The sequence below is a fragment of the Micromesistius poutassou genome (genome assembly GCF_964030765.1).
Source record: "Micromesistius poutassou genome assembly, chromosome: 22".
Taxonomy (NCBI): domain Eukaryota; kingdom Metazoa; phylum Chordata; class Actinopteri; order Gadiformes; family Gadidae; genus Micromesistius; species Micromesistius poutassou.
Window position 1 is genome coordinate 1,033,673 of NC_140292.1, and position 24,314 is coordinate 1,057,986.

At 44.1% G+C, this 24,314-nt stretch overlaps 2 protein-coding genes across 2 annotated transcripts in view; both read left to right on the forward strand.

The window, feature by feature from the left end:
* cradd (CARD and death domain containing adaptor protein) overlaps positions 1-3,777 on the forward strand; it is a 4,312-nt gene extending 535 nt beyond the window's left edge. Inside the window, exon 2 of the mRNA XM_084486542.1 lies at positions 2,688-3,777. Coding sequence (XP_084342668.1) covers positions 2,688-3,050 — 363 coding nt within the window. The 3' untranslated portion in view covers positions 3,051-3,777. The remainder of the gene's footprint in view (positions 1-2,687) is intronic.
* Positions 3,778-11,287: 7,510 nt separating this feature from the next.
* Positions 11,288-24,314, forward strand: part of ptpro (protein tyrosine phosphatase receptor type O) — a 49,489-nt gene continuing 36,462 nt past the window's right edge. Inside the window, exon 1 of the mRNA XM_084486901.1 lies at positions 11,288-11,452. Within this exon, the coding sequence (XP_084343027.1) occupies positions 11,405-11,452 (48 nt within the window). The 5' untranslated portion in view covers positions 11,288-11,404. The remainder of the gene's footprint in view (positions 11,453-24,314) is intronic.

The window sequence follows — 24,314 nt, forward strand, 5'->3', positions numbered from 1 at the left end:
TTGTTAAGGCCGCTGTTGGCAGGAGTGGACTGCCTTCGGAGCCTGATGCATTTTAGTGTGATGGATGTGGCTGGGCAGAGGCTGTGCCCTCCTACCCTCCCCTGCTCCGTCTCCCTCCTACCCTCCCCTGCTCCGTCTCCCTCCTACCCTCCCCTGCTCCGTCTCCCTGCTCCGTCTCCCTTGCTCCGTCTCCAGCCTGTTTTGCTTTGCTGTCTGCTTCCTACTTTCCAGGAAATCTTTGCCGCTTTTTTTCATTTTACTGCGAAAAACTCTCAGCCATCAAGGGAGAAATGTGGGCTTGATCCATGGGAAGTCCAACCTAATATCTTGTTAGTTATTTAATAGAAAACGAAACGTAGAATAAACTACTAACGTTGATCCAATACATACCCGGTCACAATGATTATCCTTTGTGGGGTTTTTGATCTCAGACTTTTGGGCTTTTTAAGATTCTTTTACGTATTTTTTCCAGTTTTGCTTTGGATTGGAGAATGGGTCACCATGATGATAGTGGTTTTCCACTTTACGACTTTAGCAACGGCATCTTGTCGATAGTTTAGGTAAGTGGAGAAATAGAAGATTATACTTGGGCTCCCTCTGTGTTTATTTGTGACTTAGTGAGTGTGCATACTAAACTAACAAATGTGTGTGTAACTTTCATTACAATACCTGAAAAAGTGGGCAAAAGTGTGCATAAAAGGTCAATGTATCGAAATATGGATAATCTAACATTTGAATAATTAATTTTTCTGGTGCATGCCAAATCTCGGCGCTTTGTCTTTGAGGAAACGGTGTGACTGTGTGGACGGGATGTACGTCATTTAAAAGTCTGGACTCTTTTTGTTCACTTTATTTTGGATAAACGGCAGGAATTGACCAATGAGAGAACAGATCACAAGGCCCACTCCTCCCACAGAGAAAAAGGTTGTAGTTTCAGGTCACTGGCTGTACTGTGGATAGGTTTGGTGTTTACACTGGCAAGCACTCACACACCAATATCGAGGGACCTTCATGGAGAAAGAAAAATGTCCACAGGATGTTCTGGGGGGTTAGGGGTTTGATGCCCGTTCATGAAATGAACCCAAACAGTTAGGGTTCTGGGTTCAACCCCAATGTTGGCCCTGTCATTATGAACGTACCCTACCCAGAGACTGATGTATAACCCCTGACTGCTTCTTAATGACATGTATAGAAAAATAGCTTTTAAGTCACGTTTTGATAAAAAAATTGAGTTAAGTTAAATTATTAATGTGCCTGCTTTCTTACTAGAAACTTTCTAATATATATTTTTATATTAACATTAATTAAGCTTTAACATTAATTTGTTGTTATTTTTGTCATTAAGTAACCTTCATATTGGTCGTTTGCTATTGTTGACACACTTGCCCAACATATGTTTGCCTACAAGCTAGGAGTCAAGGGACAGGAAGTAGGTTCAAGTGACAGACATACCAACACTTTGTTGACTGCTTTTAAATGATTAGACCGATTACTATTGATTATTATTACCCTTTGTATCACCCAACATCTTATGCAGCCTTTTGAGTGTGATCAATTGATTTATCAAAACCTTTATTTATTTTTGGGGGGGAAACAGACAGAAGTAAAGTAAGTAAAATGTTACCATATTTTACAAGGTCATTTTTTGAACGGTCATCATCACCTTTAGATTCACCTTAGTTTCAGTTCAGCTTCAGTTTTACATAAGGGTTTTTATCTGCTCACAGAATGTTTGTTGGTTGGTACACACAACCACTATCAACATATGGAGCAACAAAACAATAAAAACAAGAAAGTAGATGGTTCATCTTGGTGCTATGAACACAACCGTTAATTATTTATTTGATTTGATTTGCATCAATTTTCTTTATTTACTTTCTGCCCTTTCATTTTTATGTTGACTTGGAATCCACTGTAAAAAAAAATGCAACTCATTCAGCAAATTATACATCTTGACTTGATTAGGACTCCGGGACACAAAACAGTTCCACGCAATCACATTTCAATTGAAACTCAAGGGGGGAAATAAAGAAATGATTAGAAAAAATTATATTTAATGTGTAAAGCAAGAACAATTCAAAGGCAACGCATTAACTAGGTCAAGACAGTAATTGCCCCAAATGTGTTCTAATAAATGGTACATCTTGATAAATGAAACAAAGGCTGTCTCTGTCCCCGTTCTGCGATCTGGCTCCATTGACGTGTTTTGACCGGGATCTGTCCCCCAAGGTCAGCACACCGCTTTACAGAGTCACTGGAAAGGAGCGTGCTTTGAACTCTTTGAGGAACAGGGCTCGATACGGAAAACCCACAGACCAACAAACAAACCGGGTGTGTTTCGTTTAATGAAGGCTGATTTTTTTTGATGACCTAGATGCGACACACTGTCTGACACAACACACCGTTGCAGCACAAATCTTTGTTGGCAGTTGAGAGAACTAGTAGTATTTTTTTTTTTGTGTGTATACATTTGTTATCATGCTAAGGTGTGGTCAGTAGAAAGGAGACCATTGGAATAGCAAATGTGCAAGCAAATAAAGTGACACAAAGTTAAACTTTTTTCTTTCTTCATACAAGAGCGACAAAGTCATGTAGCTGCCACTTACTAGTAATCCGGCCTCCATTTAAAAAAACCTCAAGCCTCCATTAAAAAACACCCTCAAGCCTCCATTAAAAAAAACCTCTAGTATCTCCTGTCTGTCACCTCCCCAGCGACGCCTCCTTCACTCCCGTGTGCTTCCCTTTGTTCCCCAGATGACCGGCACATTCCGGAGGCCGTCCTGGGCAGAGTTCCCTCGGACCGCGAGCTCTCCCGGCTGGCCTCCCTGCTGGGCCCCGAGTGGGACTCCCTCCTGCTGCACCTGGGCCTGTCGGCCGGGGCTCTGTACCGTTGCCGCGCCGACCACCCCCTCAGTGCTCACGGGCAGGCGCTGGCCGGCCTGGTGAAGTGGCGTCAGTCGGTGGGGCGCGCCGCCACGGTGGGGAGGCTGCTGGAGGGTCTGCAGGCGGCCGAGATCCACCCCTCGGTCCTCAGCGAGGTCCTCCAGTGACGCTGCCCGTTTGAGGCCGTCTTCTGGAAATACGGATCCTTTTACGACCTTCTCCTCCCTGCTGCTCCAGAACGGGGGTTATGGGGGGCGGTAGGGCCACTGGGGCAGCCCAGGAAGCGTCTGTTTTTTTCCTGAGGGATTTCTCCCGCTCATCCTGGGGGTTCCCGAGGCATTCCCAGGCCAGCTGTGCGACATCACCCTCCCCCCCACCACCCCGGCGTGTCCTGAGTCGGCCCCACGGTCTGCTCCAAGTGGGGCCTGCCCAGAGGACCTCCAAATATGGACCTGAAGACTACTGCGTCGCCATTGGTTAGGTGAAGGACCCCTAACCACACATTGCCATGGCGTTAGTGATCAAGAACCTTCTCTGACTGACTGGGCTGGCCCCCGTTAAGACTCCCATGGAGAAATAGCCAGCCTTAAGACTTTTAAGACTTTAAGACACTTTTTAAATGTAATTCTATCACAAACAGCAATGGTGTGCTGAAAAAAAATACACTTTGATTGTAAATGATCCATCCTGTTGCCATCAACAATACTAAAGTACTAACTGTGATTGGCAGAGGGGGGGCCTGCATATACTCGGGCACAGAAAAGGCTGCCTTCCAATCATTTGTTTTCTTTCTGCCATGAAGCACGGCGATATCAACAGATCTTAGAACACGACATTCCGACAACGTAAATAAACCTTTCCGGAATCCAAAAACAAACTCGTAGGACGACTCTTATTTTGATGTGCGGCAGGTGTGGGTGGGGGGGGGGGGGGGGGGGGGGGGGGGCGAATTGGTGGTTCACTCACCCAAAGGGGTCCCTGTACCAGATCCTAACTCCTCCAGCGACACGCTGGTCACTCTGCATGGCTGAGCGCTGTGTGGACGACGTGCTGCTTCAGGGCTCAACACACAGAAGGGGGAAAAACTCAACGCAAGAGAGTTTTTTTTTTTACGCGGACGCTTCGACGCAGTCGTGAACATGTCTCGGTTCGGCGTCAATATAGATTAATAACAAATATGCACTTATTTAATGAATGGAGATTAGAGGCCAAGTACTAGAACTGAAACCTGAAGCGCGAAGCCTCTGGCTCTCGCATCGCTGTGCCTGAACCTGTGCGTGTATTGCCACATTTTAACCTGTGTGGCACGAGGACAAATTCCAATCAACTGTGTTGACATGGCAATAAAGTTATCTATCTGTCTGTCTCGATGGTTGGAGGTGGCGGTGTGGCGTCCTATATCGGCAAGCATCTAAAGTGGCTTTACACAGTTCAATTACTGGTAGCAGTTATTATAGGCTTGGATGTCTGGATTGTACCAGTGTGGAGATCTGCTGCTTTCATACCTTCTGTAGGCCCTGGTGCAATCCTTTTCCTTTGCTCTTTTCTAAGTCCTGGGAATCTTCTTTGTTGTTTATTCTCCATCGTCTCAGTTAATCAGTTTGACATGGTTGTGAGGGACTGCTGTGTGTGCGTGTGTGTGTGTGCGTGTACGACACGACCATACATGACGTAATCATGGCCCTCGGGCACAGGTCCTACACGGTGCGGTGTGTCACCATGAACCCTGTGTGACGGCCCTGATCACGTCAATCTCGCCTCACGCCCTGTGTGTGTGTGTGTGTGTGTGTGTGTGTGTGTGTGTGTACTTAAGCCCATTGCACTGGAGGTACTATATATGGGGCATTGGTGCAGTCTGGTTAAAGGCTTGTATTTTCATTGGTGGTCTCTTTTCGTTGCCTCTCTCTCTCTCTCTCTCTCTCTCTCTCTCTCTCTCTCTCTCTCTCTCTCTCTCTCTCTCTCTCTCTCTCTCTCTCTCTCTCTCTCTCTCCCCATATTAGGTTTTATGGACAGAGTTTGTTTGGTGATTTCCAGTGTAAATAAACGTCATTATGATAATGGCTTTAGCTGTGGGTGATCCAACGTGTACATAAACATGTCTTAGTTGTTTAAAATCAATATTATGATTGAGTTATTGCCGTTAATCTGATTGGCCGATAGGCTGATTTACAAGTTATTTTACTTGCTCATTTAGTTTAGTTTAGTTTAGTTTTCTGGGTTGAGTAGGTTATTTAGAAAAAAATCCTGCAAATATTTTTTCTGAGGTTGTTTTTCGTTATGACGGTCTTGGGGCGTGGCTTGCCCACCAAACATAATGATGTGCATAATTCACGCACAAGGAATGGCATGTATCTCATGTTTCTGACTGGTGAGAGCAACAGACAAGAAAGCCTTTGGTAACGGTGCTGTATGAGTGGTTCCTTAAGATGAGACATACTTTATTGATTTATTAACTATAATCAAGCCATAATTAATCCACAATGGCCTGGACTCGTGGAACTATTAAATGACAACACTTAGAAAATATTAATGTGTGTGTGTGTGTGTGTGTGTGTGTGTGTGTGTGTGTGTGTGTGTGTGTGTGTGTGTGTGTGTGTGTGTGTGTGTGTGTGTATGTGTGTGTGTGTGTGTGTGTGTGTGTGTGTGTGTGTGTGTGTGTGTGTGTGTGGACGACGTGCGTGCGTTTCGTGTCATGAGGAGTCGCGAGTTCACCAGTCGGCCTATGTAACACAGTACTGCCCGCCTGTAACCGACTGCCGTGCTGTACAGTGAGTGGATAGGTGCACCGTGCACCGTGCACGGCACACGCAGCGGTTTAGTCTATTCCTGGAAAACCAGAGGAAAAGTTCACACTGATATGAGGCTGATTCTGTCGCCCGGCCATAAACCGCTATCAGAAGACTGTTGTTCCAGGAATCGCGGCAACACCCACACGCAGAAGGCTCACAATGAATGCCCGCTTTTTTCTCCCCATTCCATTAAGTGATTCTTCAAAAGCTCGAACTGTAAAGTTTACTGTGGGACTGCGGGAGATAGCCATCCGTCTGATATTTTAAGGTGGACCGGCTGTTCTGCTTTGTTTTGTTGAACACACAATTCAAGGTGGTGGTCGCATCCAAAGAGGCATTTGTATTGTATGTATTCAAATATTTAGCCTAGAGGCTTTATTATATTTAAATAATTAATTGATGTTTTGGGAGAAAATAACGTAAAAAATACTCCACCCGTTTCGTTTTTTAACCCAAACACGTCGAGGCCGTTGAGAGACACGACCCGGGCGCTCACTGTGGACCGACTCAGTCGTGCACGTGATACGAGATTCAGCGCCTAGTCCCGCGAGTTTCCCGGAAAGCTGTTAACTCCAGGCTTGTTATACTCTCGTTCTAGGAAAGCCTGTAAACGCTCGCTTTTTTTCCCCTGCCTCCACCATCTTCCCCCTCCCCCCCCCCCCCCCCGGGCAGCCCGGCCCTTTTTCGTGTGGCCCCGTGACAGTATTTTGCAGTATTTTGTGGGGAGGTGAAGGGCAGGTATGACAACCTAGAAGTCTTAACCAGGTTACTTATTGTGTGAGTAGGCCTATGTGATGTTTGAAGTGATCCGTGGAGTTTATTTCACATATTTTCCCATTAAGTAATTCATGGATAAATTATGCTTTCTGTGTGACCCTAAATGACCTTACATATAAAAATACACGTGTTTAAAACATGTTTTGCAACGCAGATATTCTCTTTGTAATAATTGCTTTCTACCTTGTTTTCAACTGGTCACGTGGTCGGCCGCGCAAAAATAATTGCTCAATAGGCCTATATTTTATTTCCAGCGTACATTTACCCGCTTGATCAGGTGTTGAAAATCATGCATTGGAACCGATGCAAAAACATAAACAATATGGTATATTAATAATCATAGTAATAGTACACTGTCATAATTAATATTATAAACGCGCACAAACACACACACGCGCACAGCGCCCAGTGGGGCATCTGTGCTGACAATAACAGACACCAGGAACTCCCTTATATGGCTTGTGTTTTCATCGCTCGCTTGCATGTGTGCAAATAAATGGACGCGTAGTACTTTGATGTGTTTATTCAACACATGCAAGCGCATTTATTAACCCGACGCTGTAAACAAACCGCGAGGCCCCCATCAAAGTAGCAAATGATCTACCCCGACCAGAGGTAATCGAGTTGAACTTTATAATGCAAAAAGAAAATAAGACAAACAAAACATATGCTGGATTTAATTATGGTATTTAGACCAAATCATGTGTAGTATATCACACAATTATGTCAATAAACAACATATCTATAGCATTGTAATAATAATAAGCGCATAGACTGAACTGTGAGCCTCAGTAAATCATATAACATGTGTAAATGTGGATGATGTTACTTATTGACTTATTTAGTTACGAACACACACGACTATAGACCTGTTTTCAACCTGCTGGGGTGTGTGTCATCTATCACTTCCTTGCTGAGAGAGGCAGTACTTGTCGTATTTCCTCGACTGAAGTTTGTGTTAAACTGGGTTGTGTTAAACACAAGGAATATAAAAGTTGATCACAGAGAGCACTCAACGGCCCTCGACTGAAACAGAGACTGCTCCGACGTCCCAGATTTGAGGCTAATCTGAAAGGACTTCTTATTGCCTCTAAAGTTTTTTTTTTGTGTGATTCCCCGCCTCCTTTGGTCTTGCTTCTGAGAACAGCATCTGTCTTCCTGGTACATCCAGCTCTACAGCAAGGTTTCAGTGTATCTGTTACATTTTCTAACACAGACACACACAGACACAGACACACAACCACACACGCACACGCACACACAAATACCCAGACAAAGACTCAGACACAGACTCACGCACACTTGCATACATGTACATGTGCATTCAAACATGAACACAATGTCCGTTTACTGTTTTCAACCAAACTCTGCCTCACTCCACAACTGCTTTATTAACCCTGAACCCTAGCAGGCGTGTGGATTCTGTTCATTCACACATGAGGACCCAACCACAGCCGGTGATACACTGTGGTATGTGTTTCCTAGTGCAGGTAATTTGGCCGCATAACATGTTCTCATTTGCAAGCAAAGAAAACGTCATCCAATCCCTCCCATTCCAACACACACATGCTCTCACACACACACACACACACACACACACACACACACACACACACACACACACACACACACACACACACACACACACACACACACACACACATCGTTGCTCTCTCTATGCCTTTCTCTCCTAAACACACACATTTTCTATCTTCTGTCTAACAAACACATGGCACACACACGCACACACATTCTTTCTCTGTCTAACATGCAACTAACACACACACACACACACACACACACACACAGTGCCCCACAAACAGGGCTTCCTTGTTGTTCAGGCTCATAGAAGGTGTCTCCTTACATGGTGGAGGGTGGCCTCTGATGGAGACAGGGATTTCTGTGGGATTACCCATACCTACTGTGCTCCGCTACCCAGAATGCAATGGCAGATGGAAAAGGTTTTCCCGGAAGCCCGATTGGTTGGAAATGGGCGGTGGGCCAACATGCTGGGACATAACACACACTTTGTTGAGCCTGCATGCACACAGACACACACACACACACACACGCACACACACACACACACACACACACACACCCAACGACGCATACACACACATACACACGGTACACTTCTGCAACACTTTTTTTTCTCTTTTATTCTTTTTTCACTGCCATGTTTATGTTGGCTTATTTCCTGGGAACCACGACAGAGAGGAATGATGGTGGTAGAAGTTTTCTGTGTTTTGGTCGGGTTGTTTTGGTGTGTAGTTCTGGCCCATTTGTCATTTAATTCACATTACACATATCAATTGAATCACTGGTGGTTTTATCTTATCTTTATCACATTAAAACGGGCAATTTTACAATATGAATGATACTGAGTGAGACTTAATGGATTATTTTGAAGGCAGAATAATTGGGTGTGTTGATGAACTCGTGGCTCAGGTTTATACGAGGCAGGAAATAATGACTGCACAGGAAATGAAGTCCTAACCGCCACAGGAAATCCTGCTTGATATCAAAGTGTAATGTATTGAAGGAAGAGTACATTTTCAACCAGACCGTAAGCCTAATATTCTGATGTAACGACCCATAAAGCTGTGGGTCAAGATTTAAAAAAAAACATCGTTTTATGACAGTTACCATCTCAAAGAGATTTGCAGACCCATGTCCCCAAACTATGACGTCCCCGCAAAGACCCTCAGATAGACCAATAACTGTCCACCAAAAAAAACTAATGCATGTGTCCATCTGTGCGTTTATGTATGTCTAAATCACTCGGCCGAAATTGTAAATCCGTTTACTGCATTCCAAAGCGGCCTACATATTAATTGCATAATCTTGTAAATACTTTCTCCAAATGTGTTTCTGGGAAGATGTATTTATAGTTCACACACGTGCGTGTAAGCCTAGTAGCTGGTTGGATAAGGCACAGGGTGCCATCTTGTGTCTGAAAAAGATCCTGCATCTGTTTTACCTTGTTGCCACAACATCGCCAAGATGATGGAATCTGTAGGAGGTTGTGAAAACACGCTGACTCTAACATGCAAATAATTTTACGGAGAAATGCTGCCCGTCGCGTTTTGATGCAAGTACATTCTTGCTGTTGACGTTCACCAATATATAATTTTTGGCCCTTGGCCCCCGTTTCCGGCTGTCACTGTTATGGCAAGTATTTTGTTATGATATTTAATGCTATGTCTACGCATTCATTTAAGAATTGGCATACTTTCATAATGGCCATTACTCCCAGCATTTTAGTTGAACAAAAGTAATCGGGAAAGGGAACATAGGCCTACTGATTATATTTGGTGCTAATCAGAAGAATAATATGAATATTGGATGGGAACTCCTATTTATTTATAGCTGAATTAAAATTAAAACATAAATCGTTGTACAACCCTTTAAATAACCGTGTGTGTGTGTGTGTGTGTGTGTGTGTGTGTGTGTGTGTGTGTGTGTGTGTGTGTGTGTGTGTGTGTGTGTGTGTGTGTGTGTGTGTGTGTGAGTGCACACGCACACGCACTTATCCTAACATTTAAAACTTCATACACAGATTCAACGGATTAGGCTTAATTTGGCATGTGACAAAGTAGATAATGGTTATCCAAATCGCCTAAAGGCTTAAAGAAACGCAGCCAAATCTTGTGTTCTAGGAGTTAATTATCTCGGTGGAGTCATCCTAAAGCCTATTCAGCGCGAAGCCTGCTAGTCTCGATTGATAAGGATCCTGAATTTGCATTTTTGTCCCATTTCCTAATTCACTCTTTTTCTCTTTTGAAATGGGCCTGAGTTCAGGGACGGATTCAGGGACTGATCCGTTTGAAGATAATCTGAATTGAGGCAGAAACAAAATAGCCACACAGAAAACGCTTGGTTTACATATAGTGTTAATAGCTGCGCATGTTTAACATACCCTGTAAATCTGCCATGTTTATAATAGGCATGTTCAGATATATTAAATAATGTATATAGAAAGTCCAAAGTGCATTGGTTCAAAAGTGAATCGTACTCATAATGGTACTGTCGACTTTTATTCATTCGATTAATGCTTTTGTAACTAGGCCTATATATAGGTTATATATATATATAGGTCTATATTTTTTCAGTAGTTGTCTTTAAACCATTCCAACCTTCACCACAGGGAGGCGCAGTAGCTTCTTTAATGAATGAAAAAAAACATTTTTTTTACGATACTGTACAAAACGGAATACTGCTCACTATCTCCATTACCAAACAGAGACGTTGTCCTTCAAACTTTTTTGTGGCTTTTAACCTTCTATAAAATGACTTTCTCTGTAATTATTCGAACCGTTATGTTAGGCCGATCAGCATCCAATCCAACATCTGGTTCCATCTCTTGATCTGCTGACCATTCCCTTTGTTAGATTTCCACATTAGATCACTAAAATACGATTGACCCAACTGTACTTTTCCTCTATTTGCATGCTTTTTAAATATCATTTTTTAATATAGCTTATTTTTTTTTATGAAACGAATAAAAGCGCGGAATGATACCCAGTCCACCAATGTGATGCCTCGGGGCCTGCAGCCTCCTCCTAGGGAGAAACAGGGCGGGGCGTCGGCGGGCGGCAGGAGAAAGCAGCCTCTGTCTCTCCGCGCAGCATACGTCTGTCTCGTCTTGGAATGATGACCATTGCGTTGGTCCCACCATCCCTTTCTCCAGGGCAGCGTATATGTCGGGGGAACCCCTCTTAAGACACCGACCCACCCTTGTCCAACAAGTATTTGTCCCCGTTAGGGATGGTAATAGCCACTGTGGGCTCATTTTGAAGTGAAGAAAGCCGCGGTGAGAGCGAAGCGCGCAGACAATTACGCGTGTCGAGTCGCGCTGTAGCGGTCCTATGCAGCTAAAAAAATCGCCATTGTTTGGATGAACGAGATACTGGTGAAAGCTAAGAAAAGGAGACTTTTGACTGCGAGCTATCATGGTCTCAACATTTCTTTGGGCGATCTATCTCCAGTGTTTCATCCAGGTAAGATTTTCCTCTTTTTCTCCCGGACTACGGGATGTTTATGAGGGGAAACATGCTACCCATCAGCTATGGGGGGCTGCGCGTCGCTCCGCCTGTCTGGCTTGTCATGTGGAACGTGACGGCTTGTGGCTGCAAACACACTGTATACCCGAATATGCTCGATTATTAATGTAGGTAGGTTTATCTACTGTATGTCGTGTGCTCTTGTGGATCTCATCCCTCACATGGTTTCCACCACGTTACTCGGAGGTGGCAACCGAAATGTGCTTCTCTGTATAGCCTATTTCTTCAGACAAAATTGGGTCAGTCGGCTGATTCAACAGCCATGTCAGTCTCACTGGTTGCAGGCCCTGCATCCACTGCTGAACGTAAGACTCGCTTCACAGCACATACACAACTGTACACACATTCACATCACGCACAGCCTCTCTCTCCCTGTCTTACGCACGCATACACGCCGGCAGACACACACACATACACGCAGGCAGACACACACACACACACACACACACACACACACACACACACACACACACACACACACACACACACACACACAAACACACACTTTCTCTCTCTATCTCTGTCTAAAACACACACACACACACACTCTCTTGCTCTGTCTAACAAAACACACACACACACACACACACACACACACACACACACACACACACACACACACACACACACACACACACACACACTCAGTTTAACAGACGCACGCTCACTCTTTCTCTCTCTCTCTGTCTAACAAGCACAGACACACACTAAGTTTAACACAGACACACACAGACAGACACACACTCACACTTACAGAAACGTGGAGAGAAGCATACAGATATAGTCCACCTGGATTCCATCAGTCTTGCAGCTCTGACGGGGCCTCAGGACACATGCCGACACAGCCAGACTCATGAGCAGACATGGCTTTAAATAATTCATGAGATAATGAATTTTATAAACATGTTTGTTTTGCTCAATTGTCCAGCTCAGGGGCAGCAGGAATTGCACTCCCATTATTTCACAGCCGGCTTAGAGTGGGCTTACTCTCTGCTCCCACCGTTGAGTTTGTGTTTTTAGAGATAGATAGTCATTGTGACATGTCATTCATGACGTTTTCTTTTCCTGTAATCAGGCAGGCGTTTACAGAAAGACCCCCCCCCCCCACCCCTCCCTCCCCCACACAGTCTGTTCGACTAATTAGTCAAATTGGTGAAAGTAAAAATAGTAACAACTTAAAAATATATATATATGACAATTGGAGGATGTTTTCATCCAAAGCGTCTTACATTATTGTGAGCACTTATTCCTCCCTGTGGATGTGAATGCCCTGCTCTACCCAGGTGTAGACAGGACCCCCGAATGGGAGGTGCGAATGAGCGGCTGACTCGGGACGATTGGATATGGTATCTATCTGTTATCTGATTGGCTGGCTTGTCTTTAATTTCCTGCTTGTTTAGCGTACCACCGTGTGGGGATGAAACTCAGACGGTCTGGATGATATTGGAGATGAGTTATATTGCTTTTAGAATTGTATCCTAACATTTATTGTGCACAGGTAAGGCATGCACACACACACACACACACGCGTGTGTAGGTGTGTGTGTGTGTGCGTGTGCATGTGGGTCTGACTCATTGTTTGAGAACCACTGATTTTGGTCATAAAAATGTTTTTTCTGGTATTTCTATTTGTCAGTCAAAAGGTGCTCTCCACACTCCTGTTTGACTTAATGTTGGAAGGGGAATCAACGCATTAAGATTGATTAATGAACACATGTCTAAATTAAAGACGTGAACTTGAAGTCACTCTCTGATTGGAGATAGTTTGCGACACAAATCTTCGTATAATATATATATGATAAACCCGTCTCTGACCCAACATCCCGTCCCAGGCTCCTCCCACTCATTTGGCTCTTTGCGACGGTGTGAGGTGTTAGCATAATGTAAGTCTAATGTTATAGCCACACACACAGCGGGTGGCGGCCGAATCACCCGTATCTAAAGCAGCCGGCGCTGCAGGCATAGAGTCAGGGGTCTGAAAGCACAGAGTGGGAGGGGCCTACGCGAGAGCAGGAGGCTGCGAAATTCATCTTAATGACGGCAAAAAAAAATGCATTGGATCCGAAATCAAATCAGAAATCAGAAAGTAAAGTATGTTAAAAATAGAAATACTTAGTGTTTTGGAAAGCCAAAGATGGTGCCAGTGACAGAGATTGACAGTGATGTGAAAAGCTGAATCATTTGGTCCCATAGAGAATATACTGGAGACAATGATGGCCATAGTGACATTGTTGACTATGAGTGACTTGCCACTACTGCTTTCCTTGTACTGTCAATTGATTGACAGGCCCAATAACAACAGTGATAAAACCTGCTGACATTCAGACATAACATTGATGAGCTACAACATCGCATGTGTATTTATTACAGATAAATAATTCAATATTGATCCAGTGCATTTGAGAACCCAGGCAGTGCCACTGCCTTACAGTAGAACATAACTCGAATCCATTCCTCCTTTAATCATTTAAAATCGGTCTCATAGGTTTTTTGCTCTCATTTAACATTCAGTCAACAATGGTTATCGAGCTATTTTAAATCAAAAGTAATTATTCAAACTTGCAAAATAGTACAATTAAGAGTAAGTATTATTATTAATATGTTATTCGGGCATCCTATTTATGCTAACAACAAGGGAAAAAAGTTTTCTCCCCAGTGTTTTTCCCCATTGACTCTTTGGTTTTCTTGATGCTATTTTCAAAAACAAAACACCCACAGTCTGAGAAATTAACCAAATCCCAAATATGCTTTTACGCCAAACATATCAAATGCATAATTCCATAATTGCAGTTGATTACACTGGAGTGCACTGGAGAGTGTTCGCTCATGCTCAAGTCCAATAACATGCAGTAGTGTGTTTTTTTGGGGGTGTAATCTGGTAAGGTTCTGGAAGGAAAATTACACTAATGACCACCCGTGTGAGCTCATTATCCGACACCGCTAGACGTCTGCATTAGCGTTTAGCATTAGCCGTCGCTATCAGCCTGCATTACTGCTGCTATATGGTTAAGAAAAGACAGTGAAGACAAGATAGTTGCATCCTAAATAGGAATACGAGAGGTAGGCCGATTTTAAAATCGGTTTTAAAAGTGCGGCACATGTGCTTCAACTGGATATAGAGAAGTAGAACATAATCAAATTGAACTCACAATCAACAGTATCCCAACCTCCAAAATCACCATGGAAAAAATGAATACATTTCTTCTAAAATTTGATCATTTTAAAGGGCGCTAATCGAAAAAGAGGCTACATATTCGGTGGCTGTTGGGTCGTTTTCCCCCCCCCCCCAAAATTGCATCTAAACAAACCCCCCAGTGTCGCTGTCCTCCTCCGTGTATTGTTCAGGCCCACCCAGCGTGCCGCCGTGGGGGCCTCCACCACCGCCTCCTGAAGACTCACAGGAAGTAGGAGAAGAAGAAGGAACTAACCGCTGACGTGACGCCTCAGACGGATAGCGGGCAGCCATTATTGATCAGCCAATTGCTTCCTGTCCTCCTGTCGGAGGTGGGAGGAGGAGGGTGGAGGAAGGAGGCACCACAATCGAACCAGGCTTCACAAATACAGAAGAACCCATCCTCAGCTAGTGCCACGGGGTGCCATTCAGCATGGGCCTTGTTGGAGTTTGTATAGGGCGCCATTGTTGGAGCGCTCATTGAGCCAGTCAGAGAGTGGGTGGAGGCTGGAGGGAGGGACCCCCACCCCTCCTTGTCGGACACCCATTGTTTTCTCTGTGGGGGGGGGGGGGTGGCGGTTGGGAACACACTATCCAGTGGTCCCTCATTACTCATTGTTTAGTTTGATTAACCACTCTCCCTCTCACCCAGAACAACAACGTCCACACCCAGTCGGGGTGTGGATTAAAGAACTCTGTTGATCCACGGGTGCTTGGAGTCACTTGGGCGGTTTCTGTAATTATCTCTTTTCGCTGGCGCTCGTGTTAATTAATGAGATGTTCGGGTTTGCCAGGGCCTTTGCAAGACTGGCGGATGAGGTTTTTGTTTCATTAAGTGTTGGCACTACCGCTGCTCATTAGTTTTCCTTTCCTTACGTTTCCAAAGCAAATTACTCCCGCAGTAAACGCGACTGAGCGAAGGGACGGCTTCAAGAAGACGTGTCGTTCATATAGCAATCAAAAACTTTCAAGTTTCATTGTTGCACTGCCAGATAAAATGAACAAACTGTCAAAATATGTTTTGACAGTTGATCCGTTATCCTGAATGGCAATGTCATTTTCCATATTAATTTCCAGGCGTCCATTTCTATTTTTTTTCCGGCAATGTATGTATTTATATCCTACAAAACAAAGGCAGAATGAATTCTGAATTGCCGTTGTCCATCACTACCAGCTGAGACCGACTATCAACCAACAAGAACGAAACTGAAAGGCTTTTCAGTGGAGCATAAAGGATTCGGTATACAGACCCAGTCTGTCAGCCAGTTAGGAGCTTTCTCTTGAAGGAAGAGTTCTGTCCGAGCTCATTGTACCAATGTGTGTGTTAGAAAGAGAGAGAGGAAGAAAATGTATGTGTGCGTGTGTGTGTGCGTGTGTGTGTATGTGTGCGTGCATGCGTGCGTGCGTGCGTGCATTCATGTGTGTGTGTGTGTGTGTGTGTGTGTGTATGCTCATTGAACCGGTGGACCATATAGGCAGAAGAGCGAAATCAAGCCACGCGTTTTCGCCTCCCCGGATCCAATCTAGGCTGATCACACTCTGGCTGGCGGTGTGCTCTCTGCTACGGAGCCAAGACCAGCCAATGAGAGAGCCAGCAGGCAGTCTCATCAGCGCTAATCTGGGCCTAGTTGCTGTCATCTGTACACTTGATTCCTTTTTATTCATCTTTTCACTTTTTTAAAAAAATGTTCGCCCTGGCTCTATTTTTGGGTGCGAGGTCTGACTTGTTTGCAGATGATCTCGTTAGTGTGCAAAGGATCTTTTGGAAAAAATAAGAGATTGTCAATAGGTCTGTTTTTTTTTTCTCTGTGTTATTGTTTTGCCAGACCCATATTATGGATCCATTCCCTTCTCCCTTTTCCTTATCGCTCTATTAATTTTCGTCTTGTGTTAATGTTTGCATAATTTGACCGTCAACAATAGCGATAGTTCTTCCCTTGGCGGAAGGATGTTCTCCTACCATATGCTTATGCATATTCATGTTTCCCACTCAAACCCACTTGTTGATCTGTCGTAATAAGTGGCAACATCATTGTGCAGTGGTGCGCTCTTACTGTGAAAGATGAGCCATATGCCGCGGCTGTATGTCTGAGGGAAGATTGACTGGCCGGGGAAGTTTCTCTCCGTACGGCGGTGGTTCTCCAGGCCTGTATCCATTAGATCATGGCCTTGGGACGTCCCCTGCCCTTTAGCTCACTGGCTCACATCCCCGGCCGGGGACCACGCTTTGGTTCCCATCTGTGTGCACTACCAACCACCCCCAAAAAAACCTCTGACTCACCCATTCTGGCTCCTCTCCCTCTCTCTCTCTCTCCCTCTCTCGCTTTCGCTTTCGCTCTCTCTCTCTCTCTCTCTCTCTCTCTCTCTCTCTCTCCCTCTGTCTCTGTCTCTCTCGCTCTCTCTCACTCTCCCCCCCCCCCCCCCCTCTCTCTCTCTCTCTCTCTCTCTCTCTCTCTCTCTCTCCCCCTCTCTCTCACATATGGCGCATCGAGTCGTTCCAGAGTTTTTGGGAGGGTGAGACAATGCCCTCAGGTTTGCATGATAATGTTGGCAGCTGCCTGGAGAGGGGGCAACACTTCCTGGTCACGGTCGACCGCACGCCGCCCCCTCCCCCCCCCCCCCCCCCCCCCCCCACACACACACCACCTCCTCATGCCTCCCCCAGCGACAACTTTTCTTTTCAAAAACTATTATTTAACTTCTTTTTTTTTGATTTTCAAGAGTGCCTTCGAAAAATGTGCAATAACAATGATAATTAAAAAATATTGAATACAATTTAAAATAAAGGAAATCATTAGTATTTTTATTTTATTTCTTTTATTGCAATCAGACGTTAGACGTTTTATTATACGGTAATAGCAAGGTTGGCGCTTCATTCACACCACCTCGTCTTTTGGGGTGACGTGAAGGGGAATCTCTGGTGAAGTGTTGAGCTGGACAGGCCGTGGACGTCCACACGCACCATAGAGATATATGTGATACTAATGCTTCATGGGCTTCTCTTTACAGAAATAAGATACACGAGAGCAGCGCACTCACGCCCATAAAACAGAAATAAATGTGATTTGTGTAATGACCTGAGAGCTTTCACATATGTGCGCGATTCATATACACCCATTCCCAGTCCGACTGAAACCTATAGCCCCACACCGAGGCTAATTATTTATATATTTTCTGGTTGGATAATATGCTGTAGCATCTTGAAAGGTATGTTTTTTTCTTTCCGAAAACCATCTGGCCAATATTATCTTGGGAAATATATCCAACAAGTTAGGATTGATGGGCTGCCAATGGAAGGGAGTTTACAATCCAAGAGAATTCCTTTGGCAGTCACGGCCGCTCCACAACGATAGTGTTTGATTTCCGCTCAAACAGCAACAGGCCTACAACATGTCCTCTCTTCATGTTCAAACATATGACCGAATGATCTCCTCTTACATATGTTGAGTAAACAATGTGTGTCCCCTCCCTCTGACATGGATCAGATCATATTATAACAGCGTAATATTATAATCACACCCCTGATTCCACACCCAATTCAAAGCCAAACTGAGGAGGATTTTTCTGTTTCCCTGTTTGGATCAAGTTGTTCTCCAAAACAAACACAGAACACACCAGGCCATTTCTCTTGAACCGAAGATTTAAATAGCAAACGGTATAGCAAATGTATGTTGTACATCCTTGAAAAAGTACTTAGCATTGTGTAGCATCTTATCCTAGCTATCTTTGTTGTATACAGGGAATGGGTTAACCTAGCGATTGTTAGTGCTTGGCACTTGTTTCTATCAACATCCTTACTGCACCGACAGCGATATATTGTTTGTCTTACTTCCAACACAAGTCACTTTGGATAAAAGCGTCGTTGCATTCCGCGATGGCTCACGTCTCCTGAAACAGGTGGAATCGTGTGTAGGGCTTAAGACGGGGGCAGCAAAGAACAACAGGTCAGAGAAGGGATTGAGGAGAGTGGGATTGAGAGAGTGCGTTTCACCCTACGTGATTAAACAGCCCCCTCTCTTTTACTCTGGTTTCGTCAGAGATAAGTCTCCCTCGTGCCAGTCTGATGAAATGTACGCGAGCGTGACGAAATACCCTCTGTGTTTTTCCTCAGGTGTTTTTCACGATCCCTCGACTCCCATACTCGCTCGGAATTTGCAAGATAACGGAGAAAAAAAGAATCCTTATCTTATTTGAATTTTGCTTTGTACAGGGAAGACAATACGGGGAAGACGAGAACTCTGCCTGTACTTATTCCTGAAACCCACACCGGTTCACAGCCAACGCATTCACTGATTAAGTACAGTAAAAGTAATAGTTTTTTTTTTTGTTTTTTTTCCATTTCCCCTTATGAACAAGAATAGAATAACGGATAAAAACAGCGTGGCCTAAATAAATAGTTCTGGCCTTGAAAGCTTCTGCCTCCTTCTCCCCAGGGCCATTGAATATTCATTTCTGCTTCTTCACAACACCAGACTCCCTTCACATGATCAGAATGAGTGCGTGTTCATAATACAATGAAGTGGGCCTCATAGAAAATATAGAGGGCCTCTCTATATTGGACATGCTTCATTAATGGTGTATTAGGAGCATTACTGTTCCTGTACAGATAACAGCATACAGATAAGAAATGTCGTTCCGGTTTAACCATTTATGGGGTAATGCTTTTAATATGGGTTATCACAACATCATTTCTTAATTTATTTCTCCTGCGGTAGTTCATTTAAGCACAATGATGTAGTGTTAAGTGTTATATAAGACCAAAACAAGCAAGCATTTATTTTGACCATACAAAATAAAACAAGGACTATTAGACTAATAAATAATAAAGGATGATTCAACGCTGTCCAGGGATTCCATTTACATTTCGCTTACCAGGAAAAACGTCTCTGGCGTAATCATGGAGTCTAGATCATTCTTGAATATACGCTGAGCAGCAGTGACCTGGCTTCGTACTGGATATGTATTTCTTCTCGTGTATCACAGTCGGAGGAGCCTGAATTATGCCGCATGTAACTCTGAGAAGCGGCTGAATGACTCATGTTGAGCTCTGCCATCGATTACACACTCGTCTGGCCGTGCAAGGAAGTAGGCAGGCTTTTTTTAATTCAACCAGCGCTCTGTTGTCAAGTGAAACAAGGGGATTGGGGGGGGGGGGGGGGGGCAGGCGGTCAGGGGGGGGGTCCTCTACAGCTCCGCGCCCCTCCCCCACCGTCGCCATGGCAACCCAAATAAAGGGAGAAGGCAGACACGATCCGGGGGCCAGGAGGGAGAAGGCTCTTCTGTTGCCTCCTCTCCTTCCGAGTCAGCCGAGGAGGAGCAAGGAGCAAGGAGAGAGAAAGAGAGAGAGAGAGAGAGAGAGAGAGAGAGGGAGACAGACAGAGGGAGGGAGAAGAAGACAGACAGAGGGAGGGAGGGAGAGAGATAGAGATGGGTAGAGAGAGAGGGAGACAGACAGAGGGAGGGAGAGAGATAGGGAGACAGAGGGAGAGAAATAGAGGGGGAGAGACAGACAAACAGATTCAACTGAATCGAGATTGAGAAAGACGTATAGAGTCTTGAGTGGCAGGCAGATAGATTGATAGACAGACAGACAGACAGACAGATTGACAGACAGATATAGCAACCAAGAGAGGTAGATAGACAGACAGGAAGAGAGATAGGGTGAATAAGGTCTTGATAGGCTCAGAGCGAGACAGAGGGGGAGAGAGATAAGAAGAGAGTCCGAAAAAGAGTGGGAGAATGACAGACAGAGAGAGAAAGAGACAGCCAGATTGAACTGAATCAAGAGAGACACGCAGACAGACAGGCAGAGAGACAAAGACAGACCAGAGTGCTACAGATAGAGAGAGAGAGCGCGAGAGGGCAGACAGAAAAACAAGGAAATAGGCAATAGATAGGAACAGAAAGCAATGTCAATAGATAGAGAGAGAAAGGGTAGAGATTGAGACGCAGCCGTAAGGTATCTGGACTGGAATGTTAATATTAATCTGTTGACCTGGTCTATATTTACAGAGTTTATCCATGTTGTTTTCTCTCCTGGTGATCAGACACCCTTTGATACGTACGGAAGTGAAGTGTCTTTGAATATTCGTTCACACATGTTCTTGCCGTTATTAGGACAGTCTTTAAATAGGTTTGGGGCGGCTGAAATGATATTAATATCAGCAGTGTTATTGTGATCTAATGCGAGTTAGACTGGCATCTTGTTATTTAGTACTAGGGGCCTTTGCGACCTTTAAACACACACAAATAAACTTTACATACATTTTAAAACAAACGATATACCAAATTAGTACAGATACAAATATATATATGAAACATACATATATACAGACAGACATACTGTATGTATATACATACATACATACATACTTACATACATAGATATAGATACATAAAGACAGACAGACCTACATACATACGTATGTACGTACGTATGTACATACATACATACAAATATATATAGAAACAAACATAGATATATAGATACATACATACATGCATACAGCACATACATGTAGACAGACATACAGATACTTAAAATGCTTAGAATCAGTGTTAAGGTCGATAAAATTGAAGAAAAATATGGCCCAGGAGCATATAAATGGTCGGGGGGAACAGGAGTACTGGTGCGGTTCTGAAGCGGTCTGCTTGAGTTGATTGTCCCTCTACGGCGACCACTCCAAAGCTCCCATCACAACCACGGCACACTCAAGTTAGTCTCAGGAATAGTTCCCCCGCACATCCTCCAAACACACAGACATTTTATAACACACTCTTCCACTCTTCCATTCTCTCTGTGTACAGGAAGCAGTGCATTGTGGGATGGCGAGATGATTGAAGAGTGCTCTTATGAGGAACTAGCTTGGCCTTTTAGAAGTCTGGGTCGGCCTGCCAAAGCAGTTTAATTACGATCTTGTGGTATTTGAAGGTCAATATCAAGAGATTAAAAAAAGGAAACAGCCAGGGTTTAAAAGATGTGAAAATCAAGGGCCGTACAGAGAGTTTGGATGAGATGTTTATTTTGTGGTTGTAACTTTTTGGATATCGTGGTTTCCTCCACCTTGCCAGAGCAATCGTGGCCGTCCCCAGAGATCACTAACATTGCGCAGCATGAGAGCGATCCCTATCGTCTGGATGTTAGTCTATCTCTGGTTCATAGTACTGTAATCATGCACGCCCATCTGAAGTGAAAGATGTATTCAGATCATTCAGGTATTTCACCCACTCAAACCTTTTCCCCAGACTCTAAAAAGGAGTAGATAAGTGCCTATTTAACAATATTCTGTCGAATGACTTCATGGCTTTAATGCATTTCACACAGCGATGTAGGCAGGGAAGCATTACATGGAAATCAAAAAAAGCCAAAAGATATTCTTTAGATTCCAGATGAACAAAGACTAGTTTTTTGGTGCACATTCGCTAAAGCGTGTATTCTCATCCCGATCGATTACCCGCATCATCCTGATGGAACGCCTAATCCCAAGTGGCGGCGGTTGTTTTCCGCCTTAACGCTATCTCTCTCGTTAGGAAGAAGAGAATTACAGCAGTTTCACATTTGACTTTTTTTCGCGTGCTTTGCCGTACTCGTCTCTCTTTCTGGCAACCAATCAGATAATCCGTTTTGCTGCGGTAAGCCTTTGAGTTTTCTGACCCAAATTCCTTATCTGAGTATCTGTGCCACGGAAATGTGTTACTAGCGAGATCTCTCGCCATCCAGCGACGCCCGAAGTGATGCCCCCGTCGTCCAAGGGTCACTTCTGATGTCATCGTGCACCATGGTGCATCATGGGATTTAGGAGCATCACTTGGCCCAAGAGGATTAAAGGCCGACATGGGACATGTTACACTGAGATACCGAGCCAAACCGGCGTGATGTGTACTCCTTGGAGGCTTTCCCTTCGAGTCGTTTTGTCTTGGTCTTAGAATAGGTCTTAGGTCTTAGAATTGCGTCTTATCCTAGCCATCTTCGTTGTATACGGGGAATGGGTTAACCTAGCGATTGTTAGTGCTTGGCACTTATTTCTATGAACATCCTCAATGTGCCGACAGCGATATATTGTTGTTTCTCTTTTTTCTGACTACTTATTATAAGTCTCTTTGGATAAAAGCATCTGCTACATGCCCTGAATGTTAATGTAAATGTAATTCAGAAGATGCATTTGGTGAAGGAGCAGGTAGGGGGATAGGCCGTCTCCTCAAGGACGCTTACAGGTTAGGTTGTGGACATACAGGGGATGGAACCTAGAACGTTTGGGCAAGGGAGTCGAACCTTCCAACCACTAGATTATCCTGAACCCCTTATATCTGTTACCTTCCGAAAAGCTCAGTGCGTGGTGCTGTGGTGTGGATGGAGAGCAGCATGTGTGCACACTGGGTTTCCGGTGATGATGCAAGTGTTTGGGTTTTCTCAAGCAGTGTCACCAGAGAGCAAAGTGTGTTTTAGTGCTTTTGACGCCTTGTGGTTTTCACTGTTATGAGAATTTTGCTCTGTTAGGAGTGGGAGTCTAGCGTTTTCGGGAAATGTACTCTAGTGATTTCGAAAAATTGTAAATATTTTACTTCACAGCCCCCCCCCCCCAAAGACAAAATTATACTCGGATAGCATAACACAAAGATGATGTGTGCGTCCGCATAGCTAAGTGTGTGTCTGTGTCCGTGTTTGCGTCCGTGTCTGTGATTCAATACATAAACACTCACAAGGCCAGAGTCAGATCATAGGATAGCGCTGATTCTCCCCGATGGAAATCATTACGTTATTATGTTTGAGTTATAACGTTTGTGGGAGCGAGGGAGGGAAGTGGGTTTCGAGTGTAGTTAAGCCGTTTCAGGACTACATTGCACTCTCTACCAGTTGCTCTGCACTCCTCTCTGCTGCTCTACAGCTGTGGTCAATAAGAGATGTATTTTCTATTCGTGGCTTCCCGACGTGGGAAGTGGGATGTGATTAAATAGTGTAATGGGGACATCATGTTCTGCCAATGGTAAATGAACAGAGTATGCCCACAGACATGAGAGAGGTATTTATATTGTTGTCTTCAACCCATCTTTTGCTGTGTCCTCTTAAGTGGTCTGCGGCCTGAGGTAAAACGATGGATAAATGATAGCATAAAGAAAACGGGGGTTTTCCTGCGTAGCCTACATCACAGTCGGCAGAGCGTCCTGTAATACTCACACACACACACAGGACAAACTGTCCTCTGGTCTAAGCCAAGTGTAGGTTGGGCCTTTACTCGGGAGGACAGGGACATTTAGATCTGTTTGTGATTTCAGCTGTTTACGGACTCTGTAAAAGAGCTCATTCTGCTTCCACACACAGCTTCAGCCGGAGCCCTGGCTCCAATTACACCTGTGGCCTCACGCGTTGCCCTCAAATGTCTTTTCGGAAATGACTGCCATTTAAAGGTTACTGTCCGACGTAACCGAACAGCCTGTGTTTAAAAAAATATACCAGTTGACATGTCATGATTTAAATGAAAATGAATGTATTTTTATTTTTAAACCATTAAAAAAAAGAGTATATTATATTATAATACTCTTTATTTGTCTTTCAAGTTTGCTGACTAACCTCATAGCTTGGACACCAGATAGTATAACTAGTATGAGCATCTAGAATGATCTACCCCG